The 27,646-nt window shown below is 38.4% G+C and overlaps 2 protein-coding genes across 4 annotated transcripts in view; both read right to left on the bottom strand.

Annotated features, from left to right (window-relative positions):
* LOC125771954 (tyrosine-protein kinase Dnt) overlaps positions 1–17,611 on the bottom strand; it is a 60,347-nt gene extending 42,736 nt beyond the window's left edge. Inside the window, exons 1-3 of one of the 3 annotated variants that reach the window (XM_049443174.1) lie at positions 16,637–17,611; positions 14,979–15,543; positions 826–953 (exon numbers count right to left, since the gene is read on the bottom strand). In XM_049443174.1, coding sequence (XP_049299131.1) covers positions 826–953; positions 14,979–15,132 — 282 coding nt within the window. In that variant the 5' untranslated portion in view covers positions 15,133–15,543; positions 16,637–17,611. Of the gene's footprint in view, positions 1–825; positions 954–14,978 lie in introns of all 3 variants that reach the window. The other 2 variants (XM_049443175.1, XM_049443173.1) reach the window with 2 other exon arrangements.
* The window catches only part of LOC125771996 (uncharacterized), a 439,681-nt gene that overhangs the window by 320,772 nt on the left and 91,263 nt on the right, over positions 1–27,646 (bottom strand). The window lies entirely within an intron of this gene.

Raw genomic sequence — 27,646 nt, 5'->3', positions numbered from 1 at the left:
TTCCTGGACTTTAAACACCCGTAGCAGGTTAGTTAGTCCTTCGTACGGGAGTTTCCTCGAATGTTATTTGATCCAAGATCCTATCGTGATATAGACATTAAATACTACCAAAAAGCTTTCGGTGCATATAATCAATTATAGCAAAATGATAGGAAAATGCGATAGGATAGGAAATAAAAAAATACATCGCGGCGTAAAGCTCTTCCAGAGCTCCTGAGGTACCTACCTACCTACCTACCTAGGTCTGACGCCACTTCAACTCTCTCTTACAGAGAGTCATCTCTCATATGTAATCCTAAAAGATCTGTATTTACAAATCTATGCAGATGAAGGCATAGACATCGTTGGGTAAGGGTTTTATTATTCAGCAGATGCTCGCAAAAGAATCAATCAGGCGTCAGAACTCCTAGGTTTGGTAATTATTGGGACAATTAGGTAATTGATGGAGGCACCAGCAGCAGCTCTTTTGCCAATTGTTCATATACACAGTGGTAATGTATTGAGATTCGTTCAACTTTGACATCACATACAGGATGTCCTGGATGTAAATGTACGTTAAGAAAACGAATTCACTCGAAACACTTTTCGCGATGGTTGAGGGTATTTATTAGGCTATTTAAAAAAGATATTGGAGCCATCAATATTTTCTTGGAAGTACACTTTGAGGCTTCCAGTTTTTAAATTGTAAAGGTTTACAATATCACACAGATGTTCTGACAATTCCCTAGGAGCATAGGCTAAGATACGAGCTGGGATCTATTTATAAACACAATGAGAAGCTCACACAATTTCCTGGTATTGTGTCATTTTCGATCATATACTCACCGGGTATGCCGTACGACTTTGCCAGGAAAATCGTAAAAAATCAATGCCTGGCTTCATTGGTACTACGAAGCTCATGGCATAATCATTGATAGCACCGTCGCGAACGTAAAAAAGATCGGCCTCGATACCTGCAAAAGGGAAAACAATATACAATTAGATTTACTATCGCAGAAGCTTAAAATACTCGACCAAAAACATATAGTACATGAAGTAAAACACTACGCGACAGCAATGTAAACCGCTGCAATGTGACGAAAATGTGCTACAGTCACCGCACAGTGAAGAAAATTGCACCAACGGCACAGGAAATGGGGAACGAGGATTAAGTAGTCTTTGTGTTTGGGGCACTTCCCATTTTTCGAACGTAATTAAAATAAAATATCTAACCCCTTGTTAGCGGGTAATGAGGTTCCGAAAGCTCCTACGCTTCCGAAAGTGTTTGCCAAGGAAAGGGCCACCTTTCAGACGTGCGAGCCTTGCGTAATTGTTGGAAGCTTACGCCAACCCGGAACGGGAAGGGTTATGGTTGAACTGGCACCAACAAGATCGTACCCGGCTTGTAAGCTTGTTTTTAGATTCGGGTTGAATCAGCAACACTCAGCTTTTTGGTAAATGTCGGAAATGTGCGTTACATACAGATGTTACATCGGTACCATAAAATAGAATGACAAACGACACACGTATGGGAATGTGGCAGCGAACAGAACATGTCTCAGTTGATTAAGCAACAAGACGTGTGAGTCGTGCACCCGGTACGTACGCCGATGCTGGCGGAGGTTATTATGGTTACGGAGGGGGTGGGTTTGGTAATTTAGTACGGAAAGGAAATTCGGGACAAAACACAACAGTGGGGGCACGTCACCGCACACCGTAGCAAGTACCGAAAGTGCGATGAATCTTGACTCGAAATTTCTCATTTCCTTATGAAAGGCGTACCTTATATAGTTGGGCCAAAGTTCATTACACAGTCGGAATATAATGGTGTTGGAAGGGTGTTTTTGAAGGAATTAAGAGAATGGCAAATGGAATTGCTGTGTGATGCGTTTGCATGCACGTCTTAATATTGGATGAAATACGCAACACGAAGTGAATGGTTTTTTTTACTTCAAAATATGTGGGTTAGTTTTTGCAAAACTGTACAAAAAAAACCCCAAAAAAGATAATGGTGAGCATGGGAAATTTTGATATTAAATGTTGATTTGAAAGAGCGAAAACGAATAAAAAATATCTAAAATTAAGATAGTAACAGAAACACATATTAATTTAAGTGGCTCATCATAAATAAATGTTATTTTTAATTATTTAAATTATATATAAAATATTAAATTATAAATTATATGTGATCATAAATAAAATAATCTGTGAATCTTCAACTTACCAACCACGAATTTAATTCGCACCTTCTTTCGATATTCGAGATTCGATATTTTCAAAAATATCAAAAAGAAATAAATATAAATATAAGAAATAATATGAGAATAATTTGCAAAATTGGTAGAGAAATATTATAAAAGCTTAAATATGAAATAAAAAATTCGTTAATGTAACTAATTTGATTTAATTTTATATTAAACTTGGGTAAATAAATGTATAAATGAAGTACTGAAGTGAATAAACAACAAGCTACATGAAGTTGTTCCACTTAAAACACCACACCCCCTTTATCCACTTTTACTTTCAACCATCATCGGTAGTAGAACTTTCTTCCTTGTCCGCACTACATTGGTATAGAAAACGACTTAAACTTTCTTCCCAGCTTATCCACAGAGCAGTACTGTATAATTTCCTGTACAGTAAAAGCTCGAAAATGAATCAAGCAAAGTGATGTGGTTTGGCCGAAGTGACGCTTCCGAGCAAACCACATAGACACACACGGATACAGGACGATATGATGGAAATTATGTTAAGTGACCAACTTTTGCACCAACTATTACCATATTGATAAAATGTGTTCCAGCTTCATACGGAGGGCATAGCTGCAGGGGCCTTTTCCGAATGGATTGAAAAGTGGAACCTTAACTTGTGAGTGGCACAATGTGAGAAATTGCGAAACATTCGCACCGGAATGCAATTATCATCCTTTTCCCTCGGTAAAAGTTTTGCAGCGGATAAATGGAATGGATGCTGGATGTTGTGCTACTTCCAGTAGATTTCTACATTCGTACGCTCTCTCATCATTGAACTTCGTGAAACCATTCAGTCAGTCAGTGTTTCGAAACACTCAGACGCCACTATCAATTTTATTTATCATGAAAATTGAATATAGAAAACCCTTTTGGCGTTTGCCTCGTACTGGGCCACACAGCATCGTTCAGTAGATCGTTCCCTGCTTGCCTTTGAGGTAAGATATCGTAAGTTTTGTGTCCTATTCCTTGGGATGAGCAGTTTGCAGAAGGTAGTTCGCTGGAGTAGATGTGCTAAAAATGGTTGCCACCTTCCAACGTAGAATACATTTCCTTGCCTTTTTGGGGGGAGAGTGAAGCAAATCCCACAAAAACTTATCTAGCGTCTGGCACAAAAACTCCCTCCACCGATAGTCAGTACCCGACGGTGTTCGCCGAGGTGCCGTTATCCTTCCGGGGATGGGCGATGTATGTATATTGGTAGCGTTGATGTGGCAGTGGCTCAAGCGAGATATTTCCAACTGAATACACACGCATCCGATTCAGCACCAAACTGAGCAGCAATTGAGAACTCAAGATTGGAGAGAATTCAGGGGTTCCTGTGGGAAATTGGGCAGACCGTGTGCCGATGTCTTATCGCGAGGAGGTGAAAGAAACTGGCCCAGAAATTGGGATTGGGAAATTAAACAAAGGCTAAAAAATAAGAACCAAGCCTCCAACTTCAACCAGGGATCGGATTTACCATTTAGGTGAGAGATACAGGAAATTTACAAAGGCAGTAACTTTGATTTGAGCCATCTTGCACGTTTTAGAGGGGGAGACAAATAGCACCGAATGGACGCATTTTTGCCACTCAAACGTATCTCTCATCCCTTGCGTTTTGTTCGGTTTTTATTATTACGAGTCATGTAGAACGGAAGAGGATTTAGGTTCCGTCTTTTTTCTCTTCCATCTCTCTACCTTTCGCTATTAGACATTGCAATGAGTCCCGTTTGTAGGGGTTGAGAATTAGCTTGGAAAATGTAAAAAGAAAAAGAGGGAGGAAGTTTTTTTTGATCCACACCACCAAAATGTTTGAATGTTTGAAATAATTCCAGTAAAGTGCCGCTTCATGCCGACTGGGGCGGGTTGTTACCAATGGAGACATTGTAAGTCGTGGAAAGTAATATGGAATTATTGGACCCGAAATTACCTCCTTATCGGCGATGGAACAGTGGTACGCAACGACTGGAAAGATCGTTTTGCGTTGGAATCTGTGGCAAATCCTTTCAATTTCCATCACAAATTACTTAGCATAAACATTCCCTCACTGAACGATATAAATAATATAATTCTTGTGAAACAATACTTAACAGGAAAGTATCATTAAAATGTGGTTTTGATATGATCTGTAGCTTTGAGCGTTACAAACGAGAGGGAAATAATCGGTTGAAAATGAGCTACAATTTGAAGGTTTTATTTTTAATGGCGGAAAACACCGAGCACCCATATTAAGATTCTGCCAAATCAGGTTTTGCAACATAAAAATGCTTCAAAATAAGCGCACTGTCAAATGCATATCCGGGACAACATCAAAAGCTTCACGTTTTATTTTCACCGCTGCCATAAAAGAAACGTTTGCCCGCGGCATGTGTCAAGCATCGTATTAAAAAAAAACCATGCCTGGAAAGGTAAAAAACCGTTTATTTACGTTTGATCATTTTTTAAAATCATTGCTTTGTTACGCACGCTTTCGGTGGGTTCTGATGTCTGTGCCTTTGTAGGATGGGCGGCACAAGAAAACAAAACCCCGAACCACACAACAACAAAAAACGTATACAAAGAGAATAAAGGAGCGCGAAAAAAAAAACCCCCAAAACATCATCCCAACCAACTCTCAAATAAACTAGAACAGACAGAAACGGAACGAACGTAGCCAAACAACAACAACGAAAAATAAAAAAAAAAACAGAGAAAAACTGCATGAAATATTCAGATTGCGTTTATGATGCGTGAAGCAAAAATCTTCCCAAAAAACCGTGGGGGAGAGTGAAGAAAATGCGCCAAAAACTTCGAGACCAGCCAAAAAGCACGGATCTTTAGTGAAAGTTCATAAAATTTCAACGTTGCATAAAAGGTTTGGGAGGCTTTTTTTGACTTCACTTCTGGTTTTAGTGTTATTTTCCTTTTTTGGCAGGACGAAACGGGTACGAGTACGTTCCGTGTTTGGCTCAAGGGTGAATACCCGCGCGCACATGAGTTCGCTTTGAGGTTTTGCGCGTCTGGTAAAGCTGTTGGCTGGAGCATCGGTCGGAGTGTTGTCTATCGACTAAGGGTGGGTTTTTGTTCTGGGCAGGGTGGGATTCTGCGTCGTCACTGTTCCTGTTCATAAATTGCATTTAGATAACGTTTAATGGGCTCTATTTGCTAGAAGGTAGTTGACGTTTTGGATGGCTTTTTTTATCTTACGACCTTAAGATTTACAGAAGAATAACAAATAGATAGTTGGTATAGTTGTGTGGACGGTGTTAAAACAGCATTCTGTATGAGTTGTCTGTAGTAAAAGAAATTGAAGGCATTCCCCTACAGAAGAGGGTAGTTTTGTTGAGTTTCAGTTTGGGGGAAATTATACATTCAACTCGTCCATGTTGGCATGCTGCCTATACAGCTGAAATATTTGTTTGAGAGACTGGATGGCAAGAAAGTTTGAGACTGATTTTTCTGACACAGTTTTGATGGATAAAAAGCATTTCCACGTATTACGGCGATTTTTGTTTGCATAATAAGATACAATTTGGATCAGTGCCAGTAAGGTTAAATTCCCTATCTTTCTTATGAGTGTTCGTCCATCCCAAATTTGTCAGTTAAAACACAATCTTAGCCCCGGAAATGATCTTGCTGGTGATACAAAATTCTAAAATCGCCCACCAATTGCAAGTCCCTCAAAAACTCTTCTTACTACAAGAATAACATTACATGTAATTTACGCAAAACTAACAATCGGTTCCTGTCTAGATACAACTCCTCTAAAGCTTCCCGGTCATGCTAAGAACACAACCAACACCGTATCATAGTGGTATCTTCCAGAAACTGTGCGCATCTCGTTCACCCGGCAGAATCGTTAGTTCGGTTGGATGGACACAAATTCATCACGGCACAACAACTACCACAGCACCAGCTACACTCACTAGGTCCAACATCGGTCGGGTCGCTAAACGATCCGTCCGACGTTGCAGCAGTAGCAGCAGCCGCCATGCTTCATAATTCACGAACTGTCACGATGGTGCAAGATAAATTTTGGAACCATCCAACACAAACATCCGTTGTGATTTTAGCATGATGACACAGAGCTTCGTGCCCTAAACAAACTTTCCCCCATTTGACCGGCTTTTGCGCGAGGGTCGATTGAAAAGCGTCCCGGTTGGTATGGTGCGCATTCTGAGAAGCGAATGTCCTGAAGCGATTATGTATGTACCGATATCACTACAGAAGCGGTATTTTCGTTGTTAAAATATATTTTTGATTGCAGAAGAAGCATTAGAATGTATGTTTTAATTTAGTTTTATTTTATTTGTACTGCAAACTCCTACTCTTTTCCAGTTTCCTACTATATATTCGCATACGGGTGAAATTTATGGAATGCTTTGCATAGAGTAAGGTGACATTTTTGAGATGTCATGCCTAGTGACACGGAACGACGATGATATTTAGGGAAATTTCAGTGCATCAGCATGACACAGTTGCGTCACTGTCGTGAATGTGGGACATCTCTACGAAATGTGTACCCCTTGATGCTGAAAGGAAGAGCACAACATTTTAGGTCATAATTTAGTGTTCAGTGTCAAATAGTGTGCTGAGTGAGTGCATTTTGTTCATGGCTGTGGGTTAGCTCAAGACTAATAGATCTCATAATGTAGGTTAAAAGCTCTGAATACTATATCAACGTAATGTTTATATACGCAAATTTTTCTTTCTATCCTACGTTTTTATTATCATTTATTTCCTCTTTCCGCTAACACTTCCAAGGCTGTAGCATCTTAAGCAAATTTTGTTTTTTCTTTACGTTAATTGATCTTTATTATTCTGTTATTCTACTATCCAAAAACATAAAATTTATTGATAATATAGAATGAAGCTAAAGGGGGTTTAGGGGCGGCCCGGTGGTGCATGCGAAAAACGGCGCTCGTTCGCAGCGGCAGGACCGGGTTTAAATCCCATCCGGACCGTCCTCCCGTAGCATGGACTGACTATCTTGTTACGTGGTAAAATAAGTCTTGATACGGCCAGGCCGTTCTAACCGAGCAAAAAAAAAAAAATGAATGAAGCTAAAGCTATTTTTTGTCGCATTGTATTTGTGATATTTTAAAATTTTCTGTGATCCAATGGAATTCCAATATTCAAGATTCAGAGAGGATATCAAAGTGATCTGCCCAGAACAGATAATACTACGCAATAAATTTAATATATTCTAATATTTAGAATACGAAATGTGCCTGCATTTACAGTTGTTATAAGTAGTCAATCGGAGGCGGCCCGGTGGTGTATGTGATAAATGGCGCCGGTCCACACGAGTAGCATGGACTGACTATCCAGCTACGTGGTAACATAAGTCTCGTCAGTCAGAAATGGCCCGTATGACCTCAGAGGTCGTTACGCCAAGAAAAAGAAGATATGTAGACAATATGTAATAATAATTTATTATTGATTAATTGTAAAATCCAGTGACGACTGTAAAGTAGTTGCTCCAAAACAAAAGACCTACCGAGAATGGGACAGTTTTGAGCATTGGGCCACTGGACAATGAAACTAAATGTATTAGAAACTAAATATATTAACGTTTTCCGTCAAATTAATTAATACGTTAGCCATTTTGAAAATAGTCATAAAACAGCATTCGAAGCTTTGTTTGTGCTACAGATGTGTTCAAAAGAAATCGTTAAGCATTACGTGTCTGCATGGTAAAGTAATTTCACTTTTGAGAAAATACTACAGTGTCGAATATTAGCCTAGTTCAGGCTTTATAGCAGCAATTGTTTCAAAGGTGAAGATCATGGACAAAGTGCCCATACTGTTCTCCCCGAAGTTAAAATTATTGGATATATATATAGAAGAAATGTTCTTAGAAGATAGGCATTAACACACAAAAGCGTCAATCGAGACTATTCGCACCTGACCTGAGTGATTGCCATCCAGAAAATTCTTCGGCGATTGACAATCAGCGAAATTTTAATATTCAGAACTTGCGTAAATATGGAATATACACAGAAAATGTCTTCCAGAAGATGGTACCTACATAAAAAAGCATCATCACAAAGAAGCTGATAGAGGTCAAAGCCAATAGAATGCTGGAGAAAATGGTCTCACAAATTAGCACTATTCAAGAAGACTAGCAACTCTCTCGATGATCCATTAGGTCCTGTAACAAATGGAGCTTTTTTAGGCAAATCTCACTCGCAGGATCTTCTCCAATAATGTTGAAGACAAATCGAAGAAACCATTACTAAACATACGAATTGCTGTAAACTTGTTTGGTTTTCTATACGTCAAAAACTTTTTGATTTTTTAATTAGTATTTTTTTATTTATTTATTTGTGTCGCCAAAAGTAGCTTCATTATTCTAATGCATAAGGTACATCAATTTTTATGGCGTGGTTTTACTGAGGCATATCATTTTCTATCTGTCAGCAAGTTATTGAATTGAGCTGAAGATGAGGATAACTTGTTCAACAAAACTGTTGAGCACTGGTTACAATATATGGCTGGCAACAATGCTTCTTTAGATATCTACATGAACACATGAATACTTTATATATTAAGTGTTGTTGTATGAAAAAAAAACCTTAGTACTATGATTCGCTACCTCATACTTAATACTACATCATTCTTATTTCTTAATTGTATTATTAATGGTAAATTTAAGTATAGTACAACTTAAACGACTATAAACAACTATAAACACCGACTTACGATTTTCATAAACATAATTTACACTAAAAGCACCAACTAACAAACACCAACCAGACCAGTAAATCATTCCGCACAATAAGTTTTAAATTGTCCTTCGAAACCGTATGCTGCGCCACACACACACACACACACACTAGCGAACACATATTAACAAAAAGATGGGACAGAAAAGAAAAATCAATTTCCACGAAAATAATTTCCCACCTTCCTTCTTTGTCCAGTATACACATGTGTCCCAACTACACTGTACGCAACTTTACAAAAGATCCTTCCGGTGGCCGATATTAACATTCTTTTTTTTCCTTCTTTAGCTCTTCCCTTCACAGCCACAAGACGGTGGATCATATTGCAAAGGATTTTTCATACACTGCACTGGGAGGTGCTGGGTTTTGTGGGGACGCTATTTTCGTCATGCCAATAAATATTGGCGGATAATAAATTGATTTCAAGTGACATTTATGTCGATTTATGGTGAAATAAGATGTACGACGTTCGGGGCAAGCTGTCCACAAGGCAGGGAAAGCAGACAATAATCGAGACTATGCTCTGTGACTGTTTGGAAGTTTTGGATGGGTTTTTCTTATTCGCCAGTTCATGAATGGGCTTTCGTAAGCTGACTGTTGATGGGACAGTCGCAATGCAGTATGGTTGTCTCTTGGAAGATATTGAATATGGTTTTTTTCCTTCTTCCTGGAACGCGTTGTAAATCAGACAAATTTGCTTCAATTGATGGAACACGAATGTTTAAGTGAAAAAAGGATTAAATTCTTTTTTTTATCAGAGTTACAGTGAACCAAAATTAAATCAAATATGAAAGTAAAACAGCGTAAAAATACAAATTGTATTTCAACCATAAAGCTTCATAAAAATCATAAACAAGAGTTCTGCATTGAGATGTAGCCTTCATCCTTTCGATTCGCTTTCTCACTCGCTTCGTGATCCAATGTTGTCTGGTCAATTGACTTCGTAGCGCTAGTGAAAGCAATCATGAAATTATGAGCTTGTGGAAAAATTTATGAGCCGTGAAATTGATAAATCGCCCAGATAACAGGGCATCATCACGAAAGCAGTTGTCATTATCGTAGCTAGCGTTTTTTTTTGTTCTATTAAAAACGATGTGATAGAAGGAATTGTGTTGTCTTTAAAGACTTATTATTATGTTTTAAACACAATTTATTCTAGCAAAATCATCACATTCGTTTCAATTCCATCACTCTACCCACATAAAGTGCTAATAATATTTACTCCAATATGTTTGCATGATTAGCTTTTGTAGAATGTTATTCTCCATTGATTCATTACTGCGGGCAATCCGTTTGCCACGGAGTTTCGTGTCCGGGTATTGTTAAGTACCAGGAAATATTTACCCTCATAACTTGCAAAGCAGTCACCATGGTAAGTGTGCTGCAGCGCATAACCATAATGGTCCTGGACCCGAGGCCATTTTACAGATCTGCAATGCCATGTAGTGCCATTTCGGGTGGCGGTTTTGTGTTAACAGCTCACGCATCACTTGTCGGCACGATCCGTCCTGACAAATGGCCATAAAATATGAAAGTGTTTACGCTAGTTACACACATGACGACGACGACGCGTGTGGTAGTTACGGGAAATCGATAACGATTCGATGAAGTTACGGAAAGGCCTTTTAAGAAAATTGAGACTTTGAGACTTGGGACTCGTCGAAGTGCTGTTGGCGTTAGTACTCTACTAGTAGGATTGTTTAATACAGTCATTTCAATGCAGGCCATGTATTCTTGCTTGCGATTGTTATTTACGAGCTTATAACACACCGAAACAGGGATTTTAAAGCAGCAAAAAGAGATCCATAATTTAGCTCGTTTTCAGATTTTGTGATATCTTTCTTATATTAATGTGGCGGGTTTTGCTTTGCACGTTTGCTTTGAAGCAAACCAATCAAATTAATGGTATGATCATTTACCAAAGTAAACGATGCAACAATCATGTGAATGGCAAAAGTAATTGCAACCATAATGTTCTACCCCGCTAATGGTTTGACAATTTCGTTTTGTCGTACTCGTTATCACCTTTCGTAACGTACTTTCTCACCACTTATCATTGCAATTTTGTTTCACCCAAAAGAAAACAGCTTAAGGATCATAAACGATTTGTTGTTTCTTTTTGCGTCATTTTTTTTCAAACAGTCGTTACCGTGATTGTATCACAAAACACCTGTTCATTGTTGGGGAAAGCATTATCAAACGAATCGTTACTGCCCGGGGGGAAGCAAAAGACTTTTTCGAGATGCGGAAAAGTAACTGCCATTTAGTTGCTTAATGTGATCGTACACGCACCCTGTTGATAGAGTGGAGGGTTTTAAATTACTTTAAAAAAGATTTCATTTTGATACTTTGTGTAAAATTTAAATTTTATTAAATGTAACGGTGAATTGAATATTTCCAACGCTTTGTGTTGATATGCAAATTTGGTTTGTGTTTTAATTAAGATTTTGATATTTTTTTCAATTGCATATTTCGGAGTTAATTTGTTCATTTATTGCCTTAATCAATGCAATGTTTTCAATGTCATATGCAAATGACGTCATGGCTTTTTTTAAAATACAAATTAGATACTTTTTTTTAAAAGTGGTTATTTATGCAATCATCAAGTTCCAATTCATCCTAACAATTAATTTCGTGGAAAACTTCCTGATCGGTCAATACTTATGTAAAGCCATAGTAAAACTATAAGACGCAGGGAGCTATTTTGGAATCCCGCCAAGGTTACCGGATTTGTACGAATGACAATGAGCAGCATCACATCTCAGTTGAGGATGAATGGAGAACTCTCAAGTTTCTTTGCTACCACCAAAGGTCTGTTAGAAGGAGATATGCTAGCTGGTCTTCTCTTCAATCAAGCCCTAGAGAGGGCGCGACTCAGAGGTGAATACTACGGGGACTATCTATAAGTTAATCCCGATCTCTCCTATGTGGCAGACCTTTACCACACTTTTGAACAGATGGCAGAAAACCTCGTGTTGGAGATTAACGTGGCAAAATACATATCGATGGTGGAGCCATCAGCTAACACCTGCTAACGAATATTGACTCACAGATACGTGAACGTAATCGACCAAACTAAAATCGTTCTAAATTTCTCCTATCATGAGTTATAGAGTAGCGACAACAACATTGATGTTGAGATAGGCGATATGGTGCTGTTTGTCAACTGGTCTTTCTATAGTATGAGGAAACTTCTCTACTTAGCGACGAAGATCGAAGATGGGATTATATAGAACTTATATGGTTCCAGAACGTCCATCCGCCTCTTAGAAGGCGGTTAATACTTTCGAAATTCTCTTAGATGCGTTCAAGAGAAAGATGCTGCAATGACGAGGTCTGTGAGTTGTTCGTTCAACTCACTATCGTACAGTGAGTTGAACTCGACAGGCTCCTTCGGGCTGATCATGTCTTTTGATCGGCACAAAACGACTCAACACGTAAAGACCTTTTAAGTCATTAACTTGGAGAAAGGAGTGGTAGACCCAAACAGAGAGGGAGTGATGGCGTTGATGCGTCCGCAAGAAAAACCTTGGTTTGGGTTTTGGAGACGACGGCACTCGACAGCAAGCGGTTTAAGGGACTCCTTTTCGACTGAGGACTGATCTTTTTGTTTCGGTTACGAAATACTTTCGTTAGTTCGTTTGAAGCATCAATGCGCCAAGGGTCTATATAAATTCTGCTTGTTCGTAATGTTTGTGAAGTACATTAATCGATCATTACCTCTAAATGTCCAGGTTTAATCTTATGTCGTGCTCCAGAACTTTTATCGTTCTCCAAAACAAAATTATTATTTCATACCGTGCTAACCATTTCTGACAGTTAGCTTTAGGTAGAGTATGTAACTATAAACTTTCATGAAAACTGCTATGGCTTTTGGCAGCCTTTTTCATACTGTATTGAAACAATGAAGCAGAATTCCCGGAGAAATCCTTTTCGATTAAAAAGAACAGCAATTCTCGAAGCTCACAGAATAAAGGTAGTGGAAAAGAAAGCCTTAAAATGACACTATAAAGTGACACTGTTGTCAGATTAAAAAAAACATATACTAAACTGGTGGCGACATCTGGTATCAAAATGCATCGCGAACTCATTCGTATTCCTAATAGAAGTATCAGAAGTTAAATATTTGATATCCAAATCCTAAATCACTCCATATCTTGAAATGGCAGCTCTGGTCATTTGTCATAAATCTAGTCATATATCAAATACTATTTATGATACCGAACGTAACTCTCTACCTCAAAGCTTCTTTAAAACAACGAACAACAAGAAAATTTCACCCGTTTAGCAACAAAATAAAACAAAGCCCAGATGTACTTTTTTTCTACTATCTCGTTTGGTAGTACGCAATGGGCCCGTACTTAGGCACCACTTTTTTTTGCAGTACGTACTAAATGCGATGTTATCCTGTGGCCTGCGGTATACATTAAGTGCCCCTTTGGGGGATCACACTGCTGTCGGAACCACTTGCACGAAAAACCGATTTTTGTGTTTGAATGCTTAATTTTGTCCCGTCGGCAACGGCACAAAATGTGTTTGTGGTAAGGACTATTAGCATCGTTAGCATCGACCATCGCGAGATAAAGGGGGAAATTGTGTGCCTGCATGTGTTTGTGTGGTCAGTGAGCTTTAGCAAAGGACCGTCGATAATGATGGGAATCGGTTCAGATGGCGTGCGTACCGATCCACAAACTCTCGGTGGTCTGGGATGGGCTGATGAATATTGATTAGGCGTAATTTATGCAGCAAACGATTCATTTGCGTCCGGTGCTATAAATAATTCCTCAGCCCGTAACGAGTTATTAAGTGTGAAGTTAAATTTCTGGGAAGTGTCCTGTTTTCGCTACTGAGGCAGGGGGCGCGTTTACGCATCGGTCAGGTCAGTGTGTTTGCGTTTTCGGGAAGGGTTTTTTTTTGTTTCTTCTCAAAATCCTAAATCCAGGAAACTGGGCACGATAATCTTACGCAGTGGATAGGCAAAGTAAAGGTTAAATAGAGTACGTATATTGTTTAACCTCGGTCTAGATTGAAAGTAATTAGGGTAAGGAATTAAACAGTCTTATCTTCACCATTTTAAGGTCAGCATTGAGCAACGATACGCACTGGTTATTTTGTATGAGTTCAGGATATTTTTTTCTAAGTTTTTTTTCAAAAATATTTATATAAAACACTTTATTTCAATATTTTTTTATGATCCTCAATACATGATTTTCAGTACTAAATAAATATTATCAGTAAGAATTAGAAAAAAAGCTCCATTATACCAATCCAATCTCGCTAAACCCATGATGTGAACAGAAAAAAATTCCATCATGTCCCCCACGATTCGAAACATTCCGATAAAAGTAAACAACTCTATCGGACACAAAAGATTTATCGTTTCCTTGTTTTCCATGCGCCCTGTGTGACGGGTTGGGTTTCCCATCGTACGGCTAATGCTTTAAAGACCAACCCCCGAAGGTTAAAGGGTTACCCACCCCTCCGCTTTGATGGGCAGGAAATGTCTGTATGTCTGCACCCTTTGCCCTATCTCTAGGGATCGTAGTCGTTCCTGCAAATAACCTGCCCAAAAACTAAGCACTTTTGCGTCCGGTTGAATTCCGTCCCTTAACATTAATTTCCCTTTCATCTTTTTTGGAACACTCATCGGCCAAACGCGCGCGCGTGTGTTTGTATGTTGTCGGGACAGGGAAAAAAGGAAATCAAAGTTATGAAAATGGTTGTACGTTTGCTTGATTGATTTCCATTTACGGTGGACTAATCTGACAGTGGGAAGGGCCAGGAGGAAAAAGATTTATTTTCTGCGGTGAATCGGGAAGGTTACACACCACAAGTTTTGCTGATTGTTTTCGGAACAGAGCAAAAGGGTCAAAAGATTAATGCTGAAGGTTAACACAGTTGCTACCTGACCCGGGCGAAAATAGCCATAATTGTTGTGTGGCTGAAGATTGTGCGTTTTTGAGTCGTTCGCTTATTTACTACAATGTGCAAATTAGCTCTCATTGGAGCACTGCTTCACAACGTCCTCCGGCAGAAGAGGGAGGACTTTGGCAAAACTTACCCATCAGTTTGATCACTTCCGTGTGGTTGAGAAATAGATCGAAGTAACCGGTAACCGGTCGGGGTAATCCACAGAGCAGAACCGTCACCAGTAGCAACCGCCAGACGATGATGGACGGTCCGATGACGCTACGTAGTGGTCGCCGGAGGGCCATCGTACCTATTCTGCAGGATCCACAAACACAACGCAACGTGCAAAGGCACGTCTTCACAACAGCGACCGTACGAACATATCTAGCAACGCCGGTAGGATGCAACCATGGCAACCCGGTTTCAGCATCAGATGGTGGATGGAACGATGATAGCGGGCAGTATAGTAGGGCAGAGTAGCAATAGTAGTAGTAGTAGTAGTAGTAGTAGTGCACACGATCAGCATAAAAGAATACGACGATGCACCGCTATGTATCGAGCTATAAGGTAGGGTAAGAATCGCACACCGGCCTTTGCATCATGGGAAGCAAAACACTTGTCACAGCAAGAGTAAAACACGGCAGGAATGCATTCCCTACTTTACTTGGAAAACAATAATATTGCACTTTAATCACTTTTTAGCGCACTGCTTGCTACTAATAGAGATAAAAAAGCATTTTTTTTCTCACAAAATTTGAATTATTTCAACACATTTGAAGGAAAACCTACACTTTGAAGATATATTGCACAAGATCTATAACGCTCAATGCTGAAAACCCAACACAACACTCGTCACAAACGCGCCAACTAATTACCGGCACAAGGGATCACTTACGGCCTTTCATAAACCCTCATCGAGCGCACCTTTTTATAGCCCAACGGAGACCACTTCCCGAATAGTGGAATGCCACACCTATAGACGTTACGCATCCACTGTCACTGTGGGTCTGGCTTTGCCAGCCAACTCCTGCCAGCGTTGATGAATATTCATCACGATTGGATTAAAATTTTGAAATTTTAATTACCATCATTTCATCCGAGCACATAATCCGAATCGTGATACTGTCTGGAGAGAGAGATAGCGTTTGTCCACCCTCCCTTTGGGGGCGGAAAAGCGACCCAGAACGATATCCTGTTTGGACTCGTCCAGCCGAATTTCACGTAATGAATTATTTCTCACTCGCACTCATCCTATCGTGTGGGTCGGGGAGAGGGTCAAACGAACGCAAGGGAATGGTTGCATTGCACAATGCATTACCATTTGCAAGTGCCGTACGACGTGTCGTCCGGCTCATCTGCTTGTTTTCCCTCCGTTTGTTCGCAATTAGATATTAATGCGTACACGGACAACACAAGTGTGGGTATGATTAATTTTATGTGCGTGTAATTTGATTAAAAATATGGTTCACATGGAAATTCAAGTAGGTTTCAATGCGGATGAATGAATTTCTCTACGAACACGATGAACCACCATCAGTCGAAACCCATCAAACTCATTTTCTTTCCCAACCGGGAAATTCCGTTGCTCGGGGAAACGAGGAAAACATCCTTTGCTTTTCTTCGTACGGGTACTTTCACTCACACTCCAATGCACTTTAAACCGACCGAACCATCTTTATTGTGGTTGGGGATCTGTTTGCCGCACCGCAATTGCTTCTCCAATCGACACCTTCGTTTTGTCACAATTCGATTGATAGCTAATAAGAAAAAAATCACATACACACACACACATATATACAAACAGTCTACCGGCACTGATTTGCTGTTAAGAAACACAACACCTTCTAACGTAAGGCCGAAACAAGAAGCGTGACGTTCCGTATCCGCGTATCGTTTGTAACTGACACGAAATGACATTCCGACTCCGACGACGAACCGTACCAGGACACGAAGGATATGTTCACCGGTGAGTGTAGCGCATGTGCCATCGTCCGAAATTTCCCCTTGCGATGGGAAAGTTGCATTCCCAAACACATCAGCGATTGGGAGAGTGAGAGAGATAGCGAGCGCGAGCGAGAGAGGATTGTTGCAAACTTGTTGATTCTGTAACCAACCTGGCGCCTCCATCAGGGACAAAGCAAACGTTTTAGACCACTTTCAAGTGGCAAACCGTTTTACCGGTTCCGTTCCTTACCGAAGTAATAAATGCTTCTCACAGTCAGAATGTTGTTCGTGTTTACATCGTACATTTCGGTGGTTGGAGTGGAAAAAGGGCAGGGCGAAGACACGGGTAGCAAATTCCATTTCGTGTGCAAAAGGGTGGCAAAAAAGCACGTGTCAGGTTTCCGGCATTTCGCTCGGTTTGGTGTTAAAACGGCATGGCAAATCGCACACCGGAGAATGCCGGCGGTACATTAGCATTCAGCCGGTTTTTGGTATGGGTTGGCCAGTGGTGTAAAATGAGATGAACTGTCTAGTGTGGGGTGACAAGCCGGTTATTTTTTTTTCCAGTGCATGCGTTTTGAAGTGGATAAATAATGCACATTTACTAACACAACGAAAATAAAATGAATGAAAAGTTTGCTTAAAGGCATAGTTTAGCGAGGGTGAAATGACCAGGGTGGAGTGAAATTTAATTTTGTTTGTTAAAGAATTCACAATTACAATAGCCTATCATGAGACGTTTATGAATGTAAGAATTTTGTAACAATAAAGCGCGATATTTATGTTGCTTTTGTTTTTCGGTGAATTGTGAAGTTATTTAATTATTATAGAGAGAGAGAGAGAGAGTAGAGTAAATTTTAAAATAAACACCTTCAAAAATCTAAATTTATGGTGAATTTTCATATAACATCAATTATTTATTCATATATTTGTTTATTTAATTATTACGGCATTTATACTTATTGTCAGCCACCAAAAGCTGAAGTGTGTACAATTTTCCCAAGGCATTTCCTCCTTGTATTTTTTTTATACCGGCCATACTCGGTTAACTTATCAAATATGTTGTTTGTAAAAATTTTACTAACTTCAAAACGTGTCTTAATTACTTTTTTTACCAAGCAATTCGTTCTTATAGCCACAGTAGAGACCAATGCTAGATTTAGAGGAGAGAACTATTAATAATTATTGGAACTCGGATCACTGGCTGTGAAAAAAGAGCGTAAGAGAATAGATCGTACTGAAAACGAATCCTTTGTTGTTGTTTTTCTGTACAATACAATGGGTTAATTTGAAGCTAACAATAGCCATTTTACAATGGTAAAAACAATGGTATCACTAAAAATGAATTTTATTCGTTCCGTAAAATCGATTGAATCTCAAACTTATCGTATCTTTAAACAATTTTTCAATTAAAACACATTGAGCTGCCTTTATCCCTTTTAACTCCTTAAACATCTCTTTATAAACACTCGTTTTAGATGAGTGAAAACCTTGCAAATTATGAGAGATTAGTGTTCACTGACGTATATACCAAGTCAAATCATTACATTCAAACCTTTTGTGTGAAGAAAAATAGTGTTTGATCACTCGTATCTTGAAAACTAAAAATGCATAATTTTTCTTAAAACCAAGCATAATACTGTCTAATTAGAAACTGGTTTTAATTATCAATAAAACATGTTGTATAAGGCTGAGATTTTAAGTAAGAAAATCTTTTTATTTCAGAATATTTTTTGTGAAATTTTGGCTTTATCCAGCTTTTAAATATTTTTTGATATTAGGTATAGGGTGTTGAAAAATATTTCCAAAACGATTTAAAATTAATTCGAAAATTATGTTAATATGGAAAAAAATAGTTTACTAAATAGTCTTACAGTCCAGAGTACCCATCTCAATCATATACATACACTTATCAACCTAAAACAGCAAAAATGAAATAAAATGAAAATTTAATTATACTAAAAAAACACATTGCATCACCATCAGCAACACTTTCTGTACAAGCTGTACTCTTGTTGAACTCCTTCAACTTTTGTATCATGTAGCATGTAGAATGCTGTTCAGATTTGCCAAACCATAAAAGTTGCTTCACTTCCTGTGAATCCTTTCACATGTGCTAACTGTGCCCGTAAACCTGTGGCCAAAGTGGTAGCGAGTCAGCCGTAAAAAGCATTTTGTTTTTAATTCAAATTCTCAGCTTACATCCATTTAGCAAAGATGATAGCCGTACCGTAGCGACGCATAAACACTGCTCATCGTTTTCCCTATGGAAACGCAGGCCCTAATTTTCCATCATCCTGCCAAACAAGCACTTGGCACTTGAGGCACTTGTGATTCCACTTCACCATCCATCCATCAATCCATCCATCCATCCGTTCGTCCTTCCGTTCGTTCGTTTCCAGCCCTCGCCCCGTCTCGGAAAATACGGCGATTGCAGCCGCACCGATAGCGGCACGATGCTTGAGCATAAATTTAATGCTCACTTACTTTGGACTGGAGTGGTTTGCTTTTTGAACAACACTTCCGAAATTCGATGACGAGTGGGGTAAACATTTGGACCGTTGGATTACAGCCATTTACTTATGCGCCTTGCCAGGCGAGCAAAGAACGTCCCATTCTACTTGTAGCCGGATCCGTGCTAGTGAGCGTGATAATTGGTTTTTAACATTCGCGTACATTGCGAAAGTGTTCTTACACCAAAATGGGGTGGCTTGGGAATGTTCATTGCAGGTGGCATGCTGTGCCTCATTCGCAATCCTTTTTTCGTGATTTGTGCTGTGTTTGTGTCGATTTTGTAGCAAAATTTTAGAGTTGTTCATTGTTGACAGACATAGGAGATTGTTAATTATAAATAAAGAAAAGTTTTTGTATGTTTACAGTGCTAAAAATATATTTAAATAAAAGTTAAATTGGGAGCAAAAAAGGGTCCTTTCGTTATTATAAAAAAAATTGGCTAAAACGAAATTTAAAATCGCTAAAAAAATTATGTCTTCTACTTTTACAATTTAATATTTTTTGTTTATAAATTTCTTAAGGATATTGGAAAGATACAATAATTTTTAAAAAATGAGAAGGAGTGCCGACAAACTTGCAATCAGCCTCCAATTTCTAATTACTAAACATCAGCCTCATTGTTTTAGCCTTTTTAGTCTTTAATTCAATTCCAATCGGCACCTTTTGTCGATTAACATGGTGGCGAATGGTGCACTGTTTAACTGAAAAAAAACAACTTTTTCGAAGCTTCACCAACAGCCTTCCAATTTGCTTCCATTATTTACTATTTGCTAAAACCATTTTCTTTTACCTTCACAAAAATGATGTAATCGAACGAAGGATTCATTATCCTTGATCCTTTCGGGGATGTTGATCCAAGTTGATCCTTCAACAGGCAGCACCTATTTCCCATCCCGATCCAACCGACTCCAGACTGCTGCTACATCAAAAGCCTTCATTATTATCTGACGCTGAGGTTGATTTTAGGCGGTCGATTGAATCTTCCAACGGGCCGAACCATCGACCAAACATGGGATGACTAATTACATTAGCTTCTGCCAAACCCCCTTCGGCAAAGGGTGAAGGATTTGCTGAGGATCTGTGAACCGTACCGAGCCGCCAACGCGTCGGATAGAGGAACGTTAGCTGATGGGACGTTTTGCGTTGGCGCACACAGTTCGGGCGGCGAGACAGTGGAGATGAGGTTGGGTTGCGTTATTATCAGCCTTGTTGCAGCACCAAGAAACATCAATCAATTGAACATCAGTCATCGGGCGTAGCACCAAGTGGCAGCCGTATATACATGCCCGCTCGTCCCGCTCGATCCTCGCGTGTTTGTCGTGCCCGTCTGAATAATGAATATTTTAAGCCATTAATTCCCGATGAAACGTTGAACGATGTCGTACATGGTTGGACGGGGGATTAGGGTGCGTGAAGAAGAATAAATACTCTTGCTCGCTTAGCATATCATCGAGCGATGGCCCGCTCGGTACTGTTTCCGATCGAGCGCATGCAGAAGAAGGATGTCGTCTGATTGTAATTTACGGTTTGAACCCTTTTCACTCATCGCTAGGTGTTGCTGGTGCATGGTTTGTGGTGAACGGCGCACCACCGGAAGAGTGGACAGTAAATTTTCATCATCTCAAACCAGTTGCTGGTGACACTCGGTTGTGCCCGATGTAGCAAATGTCTGCAATGGCGAGAATGCAGGAAAAGGTGCACACCAGCTTAAGAATGGCATTCCGGACGTCCTTTCGTTTGATTAGGTACAGGTCTTTTCGGAGCGACTTCCGACGACCCTGGCGTATCGTGTGGCGTTGAAGTAAATGGTGTCTAGACGAAGGCAAAACTCGTGTGCAAAAACTAAACGTTGTAGCGATACTTTTTCTCATTTCTGAGAAGTATTCAGCAAACTTCTTCCCAAGTACATTTAAGCATTCTTTTTGAAGCGCAATAACGTAGAAAATGTTGATGGTTTTGTGCAAAACGGTACTTTTATAACCATAAATTTACCCGGGTTAGTTTCTTTTTAGTGAAAATTAATTTTAAAACGGTAGAAGAGATATTAAGTGTACGATTTTTAGAATGTTTCAGTGCACTACAATATTTTGCATGTCGAGAAAATATTGAGATGATAAAGTACGAAACCAAAACTTGAATAAAAAAATATGTGAAAAATGAGAGTAAAGTGTTTATCCAAACTACACCCCAAAGAGCTTGGAGTTCTGCTGTAATAAAGATCTACACTTTTTGAAAAAGTTGGAAGTTGGAGCTTTGAGATCTCCTCTCTTCTTTCTGATGGTCTACAGATCATCATGAGATACATTTAAGAGTTGATATCAGTCCTTTCGTGTAAAGAAGGATTTCACTCAACCTCAAAATCTCAATAAGTAAGTTATTCCCAGAGATGGCCTTTAAAGCATTAAATAATTATATTGAATTGCCTTTGTAGAATTTCTTGAATAGTTTATAAAGCACTAGCTGTTTGTATAGCATGAGTCGTCATACACGATTAGGCTCGATTATTCTTCAAAAATTCAGGACAGATACCAATACGATAGCTTGATCTCAACCTATTCCTGCTAAACTACATTTTCAATTCTCTTTTTTTTGGCATTTTCAGTTCGTTAGTAACGTCAATCTTTTGCCTTTTAGTGTCATAACTTCGGAACACTGTGAGAAAAGCCATAAAAAATCATGAGAATCCAAATTTTTCAAAATATTTTGAAAAATTTAACGTACTACGCTTATAAAGCGTTTAAGTGTATTTATATGGCGCACTTTTATCAAATAAAATATTCATGGAATACTGCCTGCCCACGCATACGCAAGTTCTATAAAAAAAGGCCGAAATTGGGAAGACTTTACACTGGGCGTCTCCATCAACAAACACTTCAAGCAATTTGGACAGAGTGGAGCAAATGGACGATGAATCCTGTTACTCAGAGTCTTACAGCAATTGGAAGGATCCGAACGCCAACTATCTTACATCGGGTCCTAAATGGTTCTTCTTCTTATGAGGCACTACAACCTTAGGAGAGGTCTTGGCCTGATCAATTTTGGCTGTCCTTGACATGATTTTCTTATTATTCTATGATAGTTCAAATGCTTGGGGTTGCATACAGAAGGAAATTATTAAGATGTCGTTCAAGAAAACTATAATTGCCCAGGATGGAATAGAAGACGATGATCTTTTCGATAATGACAATCCCGACCTCGAAACGGACGTGAAAATTGAAGAGTCTGGCAGAATTTCATTAACTGAATTGAACATTAAACATATGAACAATTTCATACCTGTTATGGCGACTAAACTTCCACTGTGTATGTTTTGTAAATCCTTTTTTTTACTCTAATCGATAGAAAATGCTGTGTAATTCCTTTACTTGATTAAGGAAATCTAGATTTTTTCTATTTCATAGCAAAATGACAAATGTTTGCGTTGAAAACGCGATTTTTGACTGAAAAGCTGTATATCATATTTGTAAATTGAACATTGCATTTATTTTTGCAGCGCAATAAGTTTACTCTTTCGACTATAATTGCGGTATTTGTCGAACATATTGACTGTATTTCCTCCGTACATTGCATTAAAAATATAATAAAACACAAAACATAATGTATAAAACATTAGCTAGGCGCAGAAATTTTAAATCCTATGTTAATAAAAAAGTAACCGGAAATAAAATTTTCCAAAGAATATGCATATATTGATAGCAATGAAACACCAGTATGAACTGTTTCACAATCATAATAACGCTTCTGAAGCGATACTGGTCCAAATGAAAATCGTTCCGGTGGAGTTGAATGGAATAAAGAGGAAACGGCTGGAATCTAATAACTGTTGAACACATTTGCATAATTATATTAAATTTCGTACGTACTCATGGTATAATCACGTGTCTCACCACCGAAGCAGCCTCGCGATAGACAGTGATATGGTTTCGTTTTTAAATATCAACTGTACATTAAATATTATAAGCGTTGTTGGGACAGAATATACAGCAGAAGCATAATTCATTACGTATAAAATTTGTGAATTTTAAAATGATTTTGAGAACTTAATCGTAAATAAGTATCAAATGAAGAAATGAATACAAACAGCTATTTCATATTATTTAAATTTCGTTTAAAATTGTTTGTTCAATATATCAAGAACACGCTTAATATTATGGCTACAACTGCAAAAAGACACAACACTCCAGGCAATTGTTCGCCATACTGGGAAAGTAGAATTTGCCAACGGATGGAAACTATCGCCCGTTGCGAAATAAATCTTCATAATGCTACGATGCAACGGGTTGGAAAATTTCTTCCCATCTTGCAACGTGACGGTGTGCGGGTCTCTGGGTGGTGTATCTTAAGTATCTTAAGCTTTCATCCGTCAAATTTAGCCGTACCACCCGGCCTCCTTTTTTCCCATAACTACTTGCGTCTTGCGCTGGCTGACTGAACGCGATGCAGGTGACTGAAAGTCGTCTTTAACGGTTTAAGAATCACACCAGGCAGCAGGAGGAGTATGGCATAAGTAAGAAGATCATAAATTATAAGCACACCGTAGAATGTGGATAGTGTGAGGATAAAGTTTGCCCAAGCTAACAGTAGTTAAAAGTTGTATAATATTATGTGCGTAATTTTCTTTTTTTTTCGATTTGTTTTGCAATGTTTAAGTGTTTCTTACGCAAACAAGCATAAATGAAATATTGAAATGGTTTAATAATATGTACAGTTTAATGAATAAATTGTTTTATTTACGTATTTTCATTTAATCTAGAAGGAGAAAACAGAATACAAAGCAAAAGGAAAAAATAATTTCTCCTTTCCTTTTTATGTGCCATTCCGTTCATTTTGTTTCTCTTAATTGTAATCCACAGTAATAGAAATAAGGCTAGTTATTAGAATTTTTGTTTAACCATAAACCTAGAACCATCTTCATCTCGATTTCACTTTTTCTTGACCTTCTTCTTGCAAAGTCGTCGATGGCTTTACTTCTAAGAAAGTAAGCAACAACAAAACAAAAAAAAAATCAAACACACAGCACAGCCAACAAACCATCGCTGCGGGCGATTATCGAAATACAAACAAGAAATGAATTTCATCTCTTTGAAGATAAACGTACCGACCGACCGGGAAGTAAAGCGTACGGGCGCAAACAACAATATCCGATGCCAAAAAACCTTAACTTCCCCATGGTTCAACACGTTACGAAAAATACCTTTTCCGGAGCAAGTAGCAAAGAAACGTGGGGGAAACTGTTGTTACTTCCGGTTCGGAGCAGGGAATTAATAAGAAACGAAGCGCACCACCATGGGGTGGGAGAGGGATGGGCACCGTACCTACAAGATATTGCACGCCGGCCGTCAACGAGATCAAGTAGCAATTTGTAGGCAGATGATATTTCGTCTTGTAGTTTTCTTGCGAAGGTAAATTTGCTCACGGCGGGTTCGATGGATAGCTGGAGATAGGGAACTAGAAACGAATAGACGCGAGACTAAGTTTCGTATTACAACTGTTGGAAAATTAAATGTGATTTGATGTTTTGTATTGTTTTGTACTTAAAAAGTAAAACAATTTAAATTGTTTATCTCGATTTAGGCATTTTTTTTAATGTTCTAAGGTTCAAATTCTTTCTAGTAAAATCTTATTTCTGTTACAATTTACCAATTACACAGTCTTTTTTTCTTATTCAAGAAGGCTTAATTCTATATCTTATCTTATCTTTTCTTAAAAAAAAGGCTTAAAGCTAGTTGTGACAAAAAAATGGCAATCGAAAAAAAAACAAGCCCCAACCCAAACGGTGTATCTCATCTATGCGTCAGTGTAATTTCCTCCAGCAAATCATCCACCTAATCAGTAGCAGCGAAGATCCTGTACCACACCGTCTAACACGATCTAATTGGAAATTGTACTCAACGGCTCAAACAAAAAAAAGAGAAAGGTTTCCGCGAGTCCAAATAAATATGAACGGGAAATGGGTGGGAAATGAATAGGGAAACGGGATGGTGCCCATCCCGGGAATTGAAATTGGCTACAGGGTATCCCGCCTCCCCTCTTCCCCGCCAGGTTAGAAAGGGGACAACATTGACGGTAAGGTAAATAACCGTAGGGAGAACCATTCGGCCGGAAGCGTACAATTCATCCCGAAGCGTGAAGAAAATGATGAGCCGACTTTGGGCTGCTTTGGGGTAAGGATTTTCCGCAAGGAAATTGGAAGCAAAATCCATAATGTTGGTTTTTTTTTCTCTTCGTTCATTTCCGTCTCTTTTTTGGCGAAATAAATACGAGGGAGTAAAGATGGTTTGCCGTTGACTGTGTGCTGGGATTTGCATGTTTTCTTCACGAACGATAGTAGGGTTTTGCTTGCTTCTTGCTAGTAGCAAATGTTTCTGCAAAGGTTAAGGTGGTACACATTCAGGAGGTTTGGTATATTTTGCTATGGTTTAATCCATTAGGGCAAGCATTTCTCTAATGTTGATTTAAGTACAGACAAACTCTTCCTCTTCTGCTTCTCATTTTCTTCTTTTGCAGTGTAAATGTTCGTTCCCTGTTACAGCAAAACGTAACGATCACCAACTACTAAATTTACAAACATATCAATTACTAAATATTCAATGCATTTTCGAACCAAATGCTTATTATAATTTGTTCCTAAAATAGTTGCAAATTGAAACTAATAGTTGGTGTTTGAGTACGTGTTTGTATGGTGTACGTAGTAGCGGCGATGGTCCTACAGGACAATTGATCGAATCCCATCCGACTATCTTATAGGGTAGACAATAGGACGGTATTTTTTAATGATCATTTTAACAAATGTTCATATTTCTTGGTGCCATAAGTTCCTGTTAGATTAATCGGGCATAACATCAATTACAAAAATTTAATATTCCACAGGCAGTAACCGAACAGAAACCTGCTTTTTAATGATTTTTGAATTTTTTAAATTATCTTTATTCTTTTATTAATTTAAAGCAATATTTGAGTGAAAGGAAACTTATTGCAAGCAATTCGCATTAAAATATATCAAATTTATAAATTTTGCTGAAATGCTCAAAAAAATGGTAAGGTTATATATTGCCTTATGAATTTTTTTTGAAAGTGAAAGTGAAAAGTTTATTATTTGAGTGAAAAAAACTCACTTCGCACTTCGCTATTCGTTTCAAAATACATCGATTTATGAATTTTGCTAAATTTCGAAAAAAAAGCTAAGGTTTTACAGATATAGAGAAATTAAAAAATTTATGGATTTTTTTTTTGGAAACTGTCGTAATGTACGAGATGAGATGGTTTTCGAATTAACAGCCAATCTTCCGTTTTAAAAATAGTATTTACATTCACAGTAATTATGTATAACACGTAAGTTCTTTAAAAAATAAAAAGGCACACAATTTTTTTAAACTTTATAATATTTAATGACTTTATAATATTTAATATTTAATTGTATTTGTCTACCTTGTAATTGCCAGCAAAATCTAGCTATCCTGACCTCCATTACTGCCAAGGCGTTAAGTTATCCTGCAAATAGCGATTTTTCGCTGAAAATACGTGTATAGCGACTTTACGCAATTTTTTTTATGGAGTTTCGCAAAAAAATTCTGAATCGCGTTCGCAGACGCTAAGCATTTAGTGACGGCTTAACTTAACCAAGGCATCTTGAATTCACATTCAAACATGAATTCTATTTTATATAGTAATTCCAAATTTCCAACACCCGGAGTTGGCTTCGGGCCATTAACTAGCGAGTTATATAAATATCAATAAATGCACAATGGCTTTAGGGGAAAACAATTTCACAGTATAACACAAAACCCCCTATACAAAGCACAATTAGTTAAGAATTTTAGTACACGAACCTAAACAAGACACAAAACTCTTCATTAGGCAAACGAAACAATAACCCACACTCAAAAGCAACACATCAAAATCACACCCCTTTGTGAATAGTAGTAGCATAAAACGTGAATAGAAAAACTTTCCAGATTAATCACTAAATCCAGCGTAATATACCAGACTTGGTCTAATAAAATACTCACTTCAAACGAAACAAACCTATAAAGGCCCATTCCGACACTTCTACACCTTTCGGGTCCGAAAAACAAACGAATCTTACCAACGGTGCGAAAAAAAAACTAATTTCGATCGGAGCGTAGCTTTATGGGCCGTAAAAACCACACCCAATATCACGTGGTTTGGAATAGTGACTTTTGTTCCTTGCCAATGGCATAAATCGAATGATAAATCTTTTCCAACCATGCAGGATGGCAAACAATACGTCCGGAAAATGGTAAATTAATGCGGTTGATTCCACCGAGAGTCTTTGATGATAGCCGAGGTACCAGACTATCTTACACATGTTTGAAGAATTCTATATCACCAAATGGAAAT

This window comes from Anopheles funestus, chromosome 3RL (genome assembly GCF_943734845.2).
Source record: "Anopheles funestus chromosome 3RL, idAnoFuneDA-416_04, whole genome shotgun sequence".
Lineage (NCBI taxonomy): Eukaryota > Metazoa > Arthropoda > Insecta > Diptera > Culicidae > Anopheles > Anopheles funestus.
Note: the sequence above shows the minus strand (reverse complement) of the source record. Positions and strands in the feature narration are given on the sequence as shown.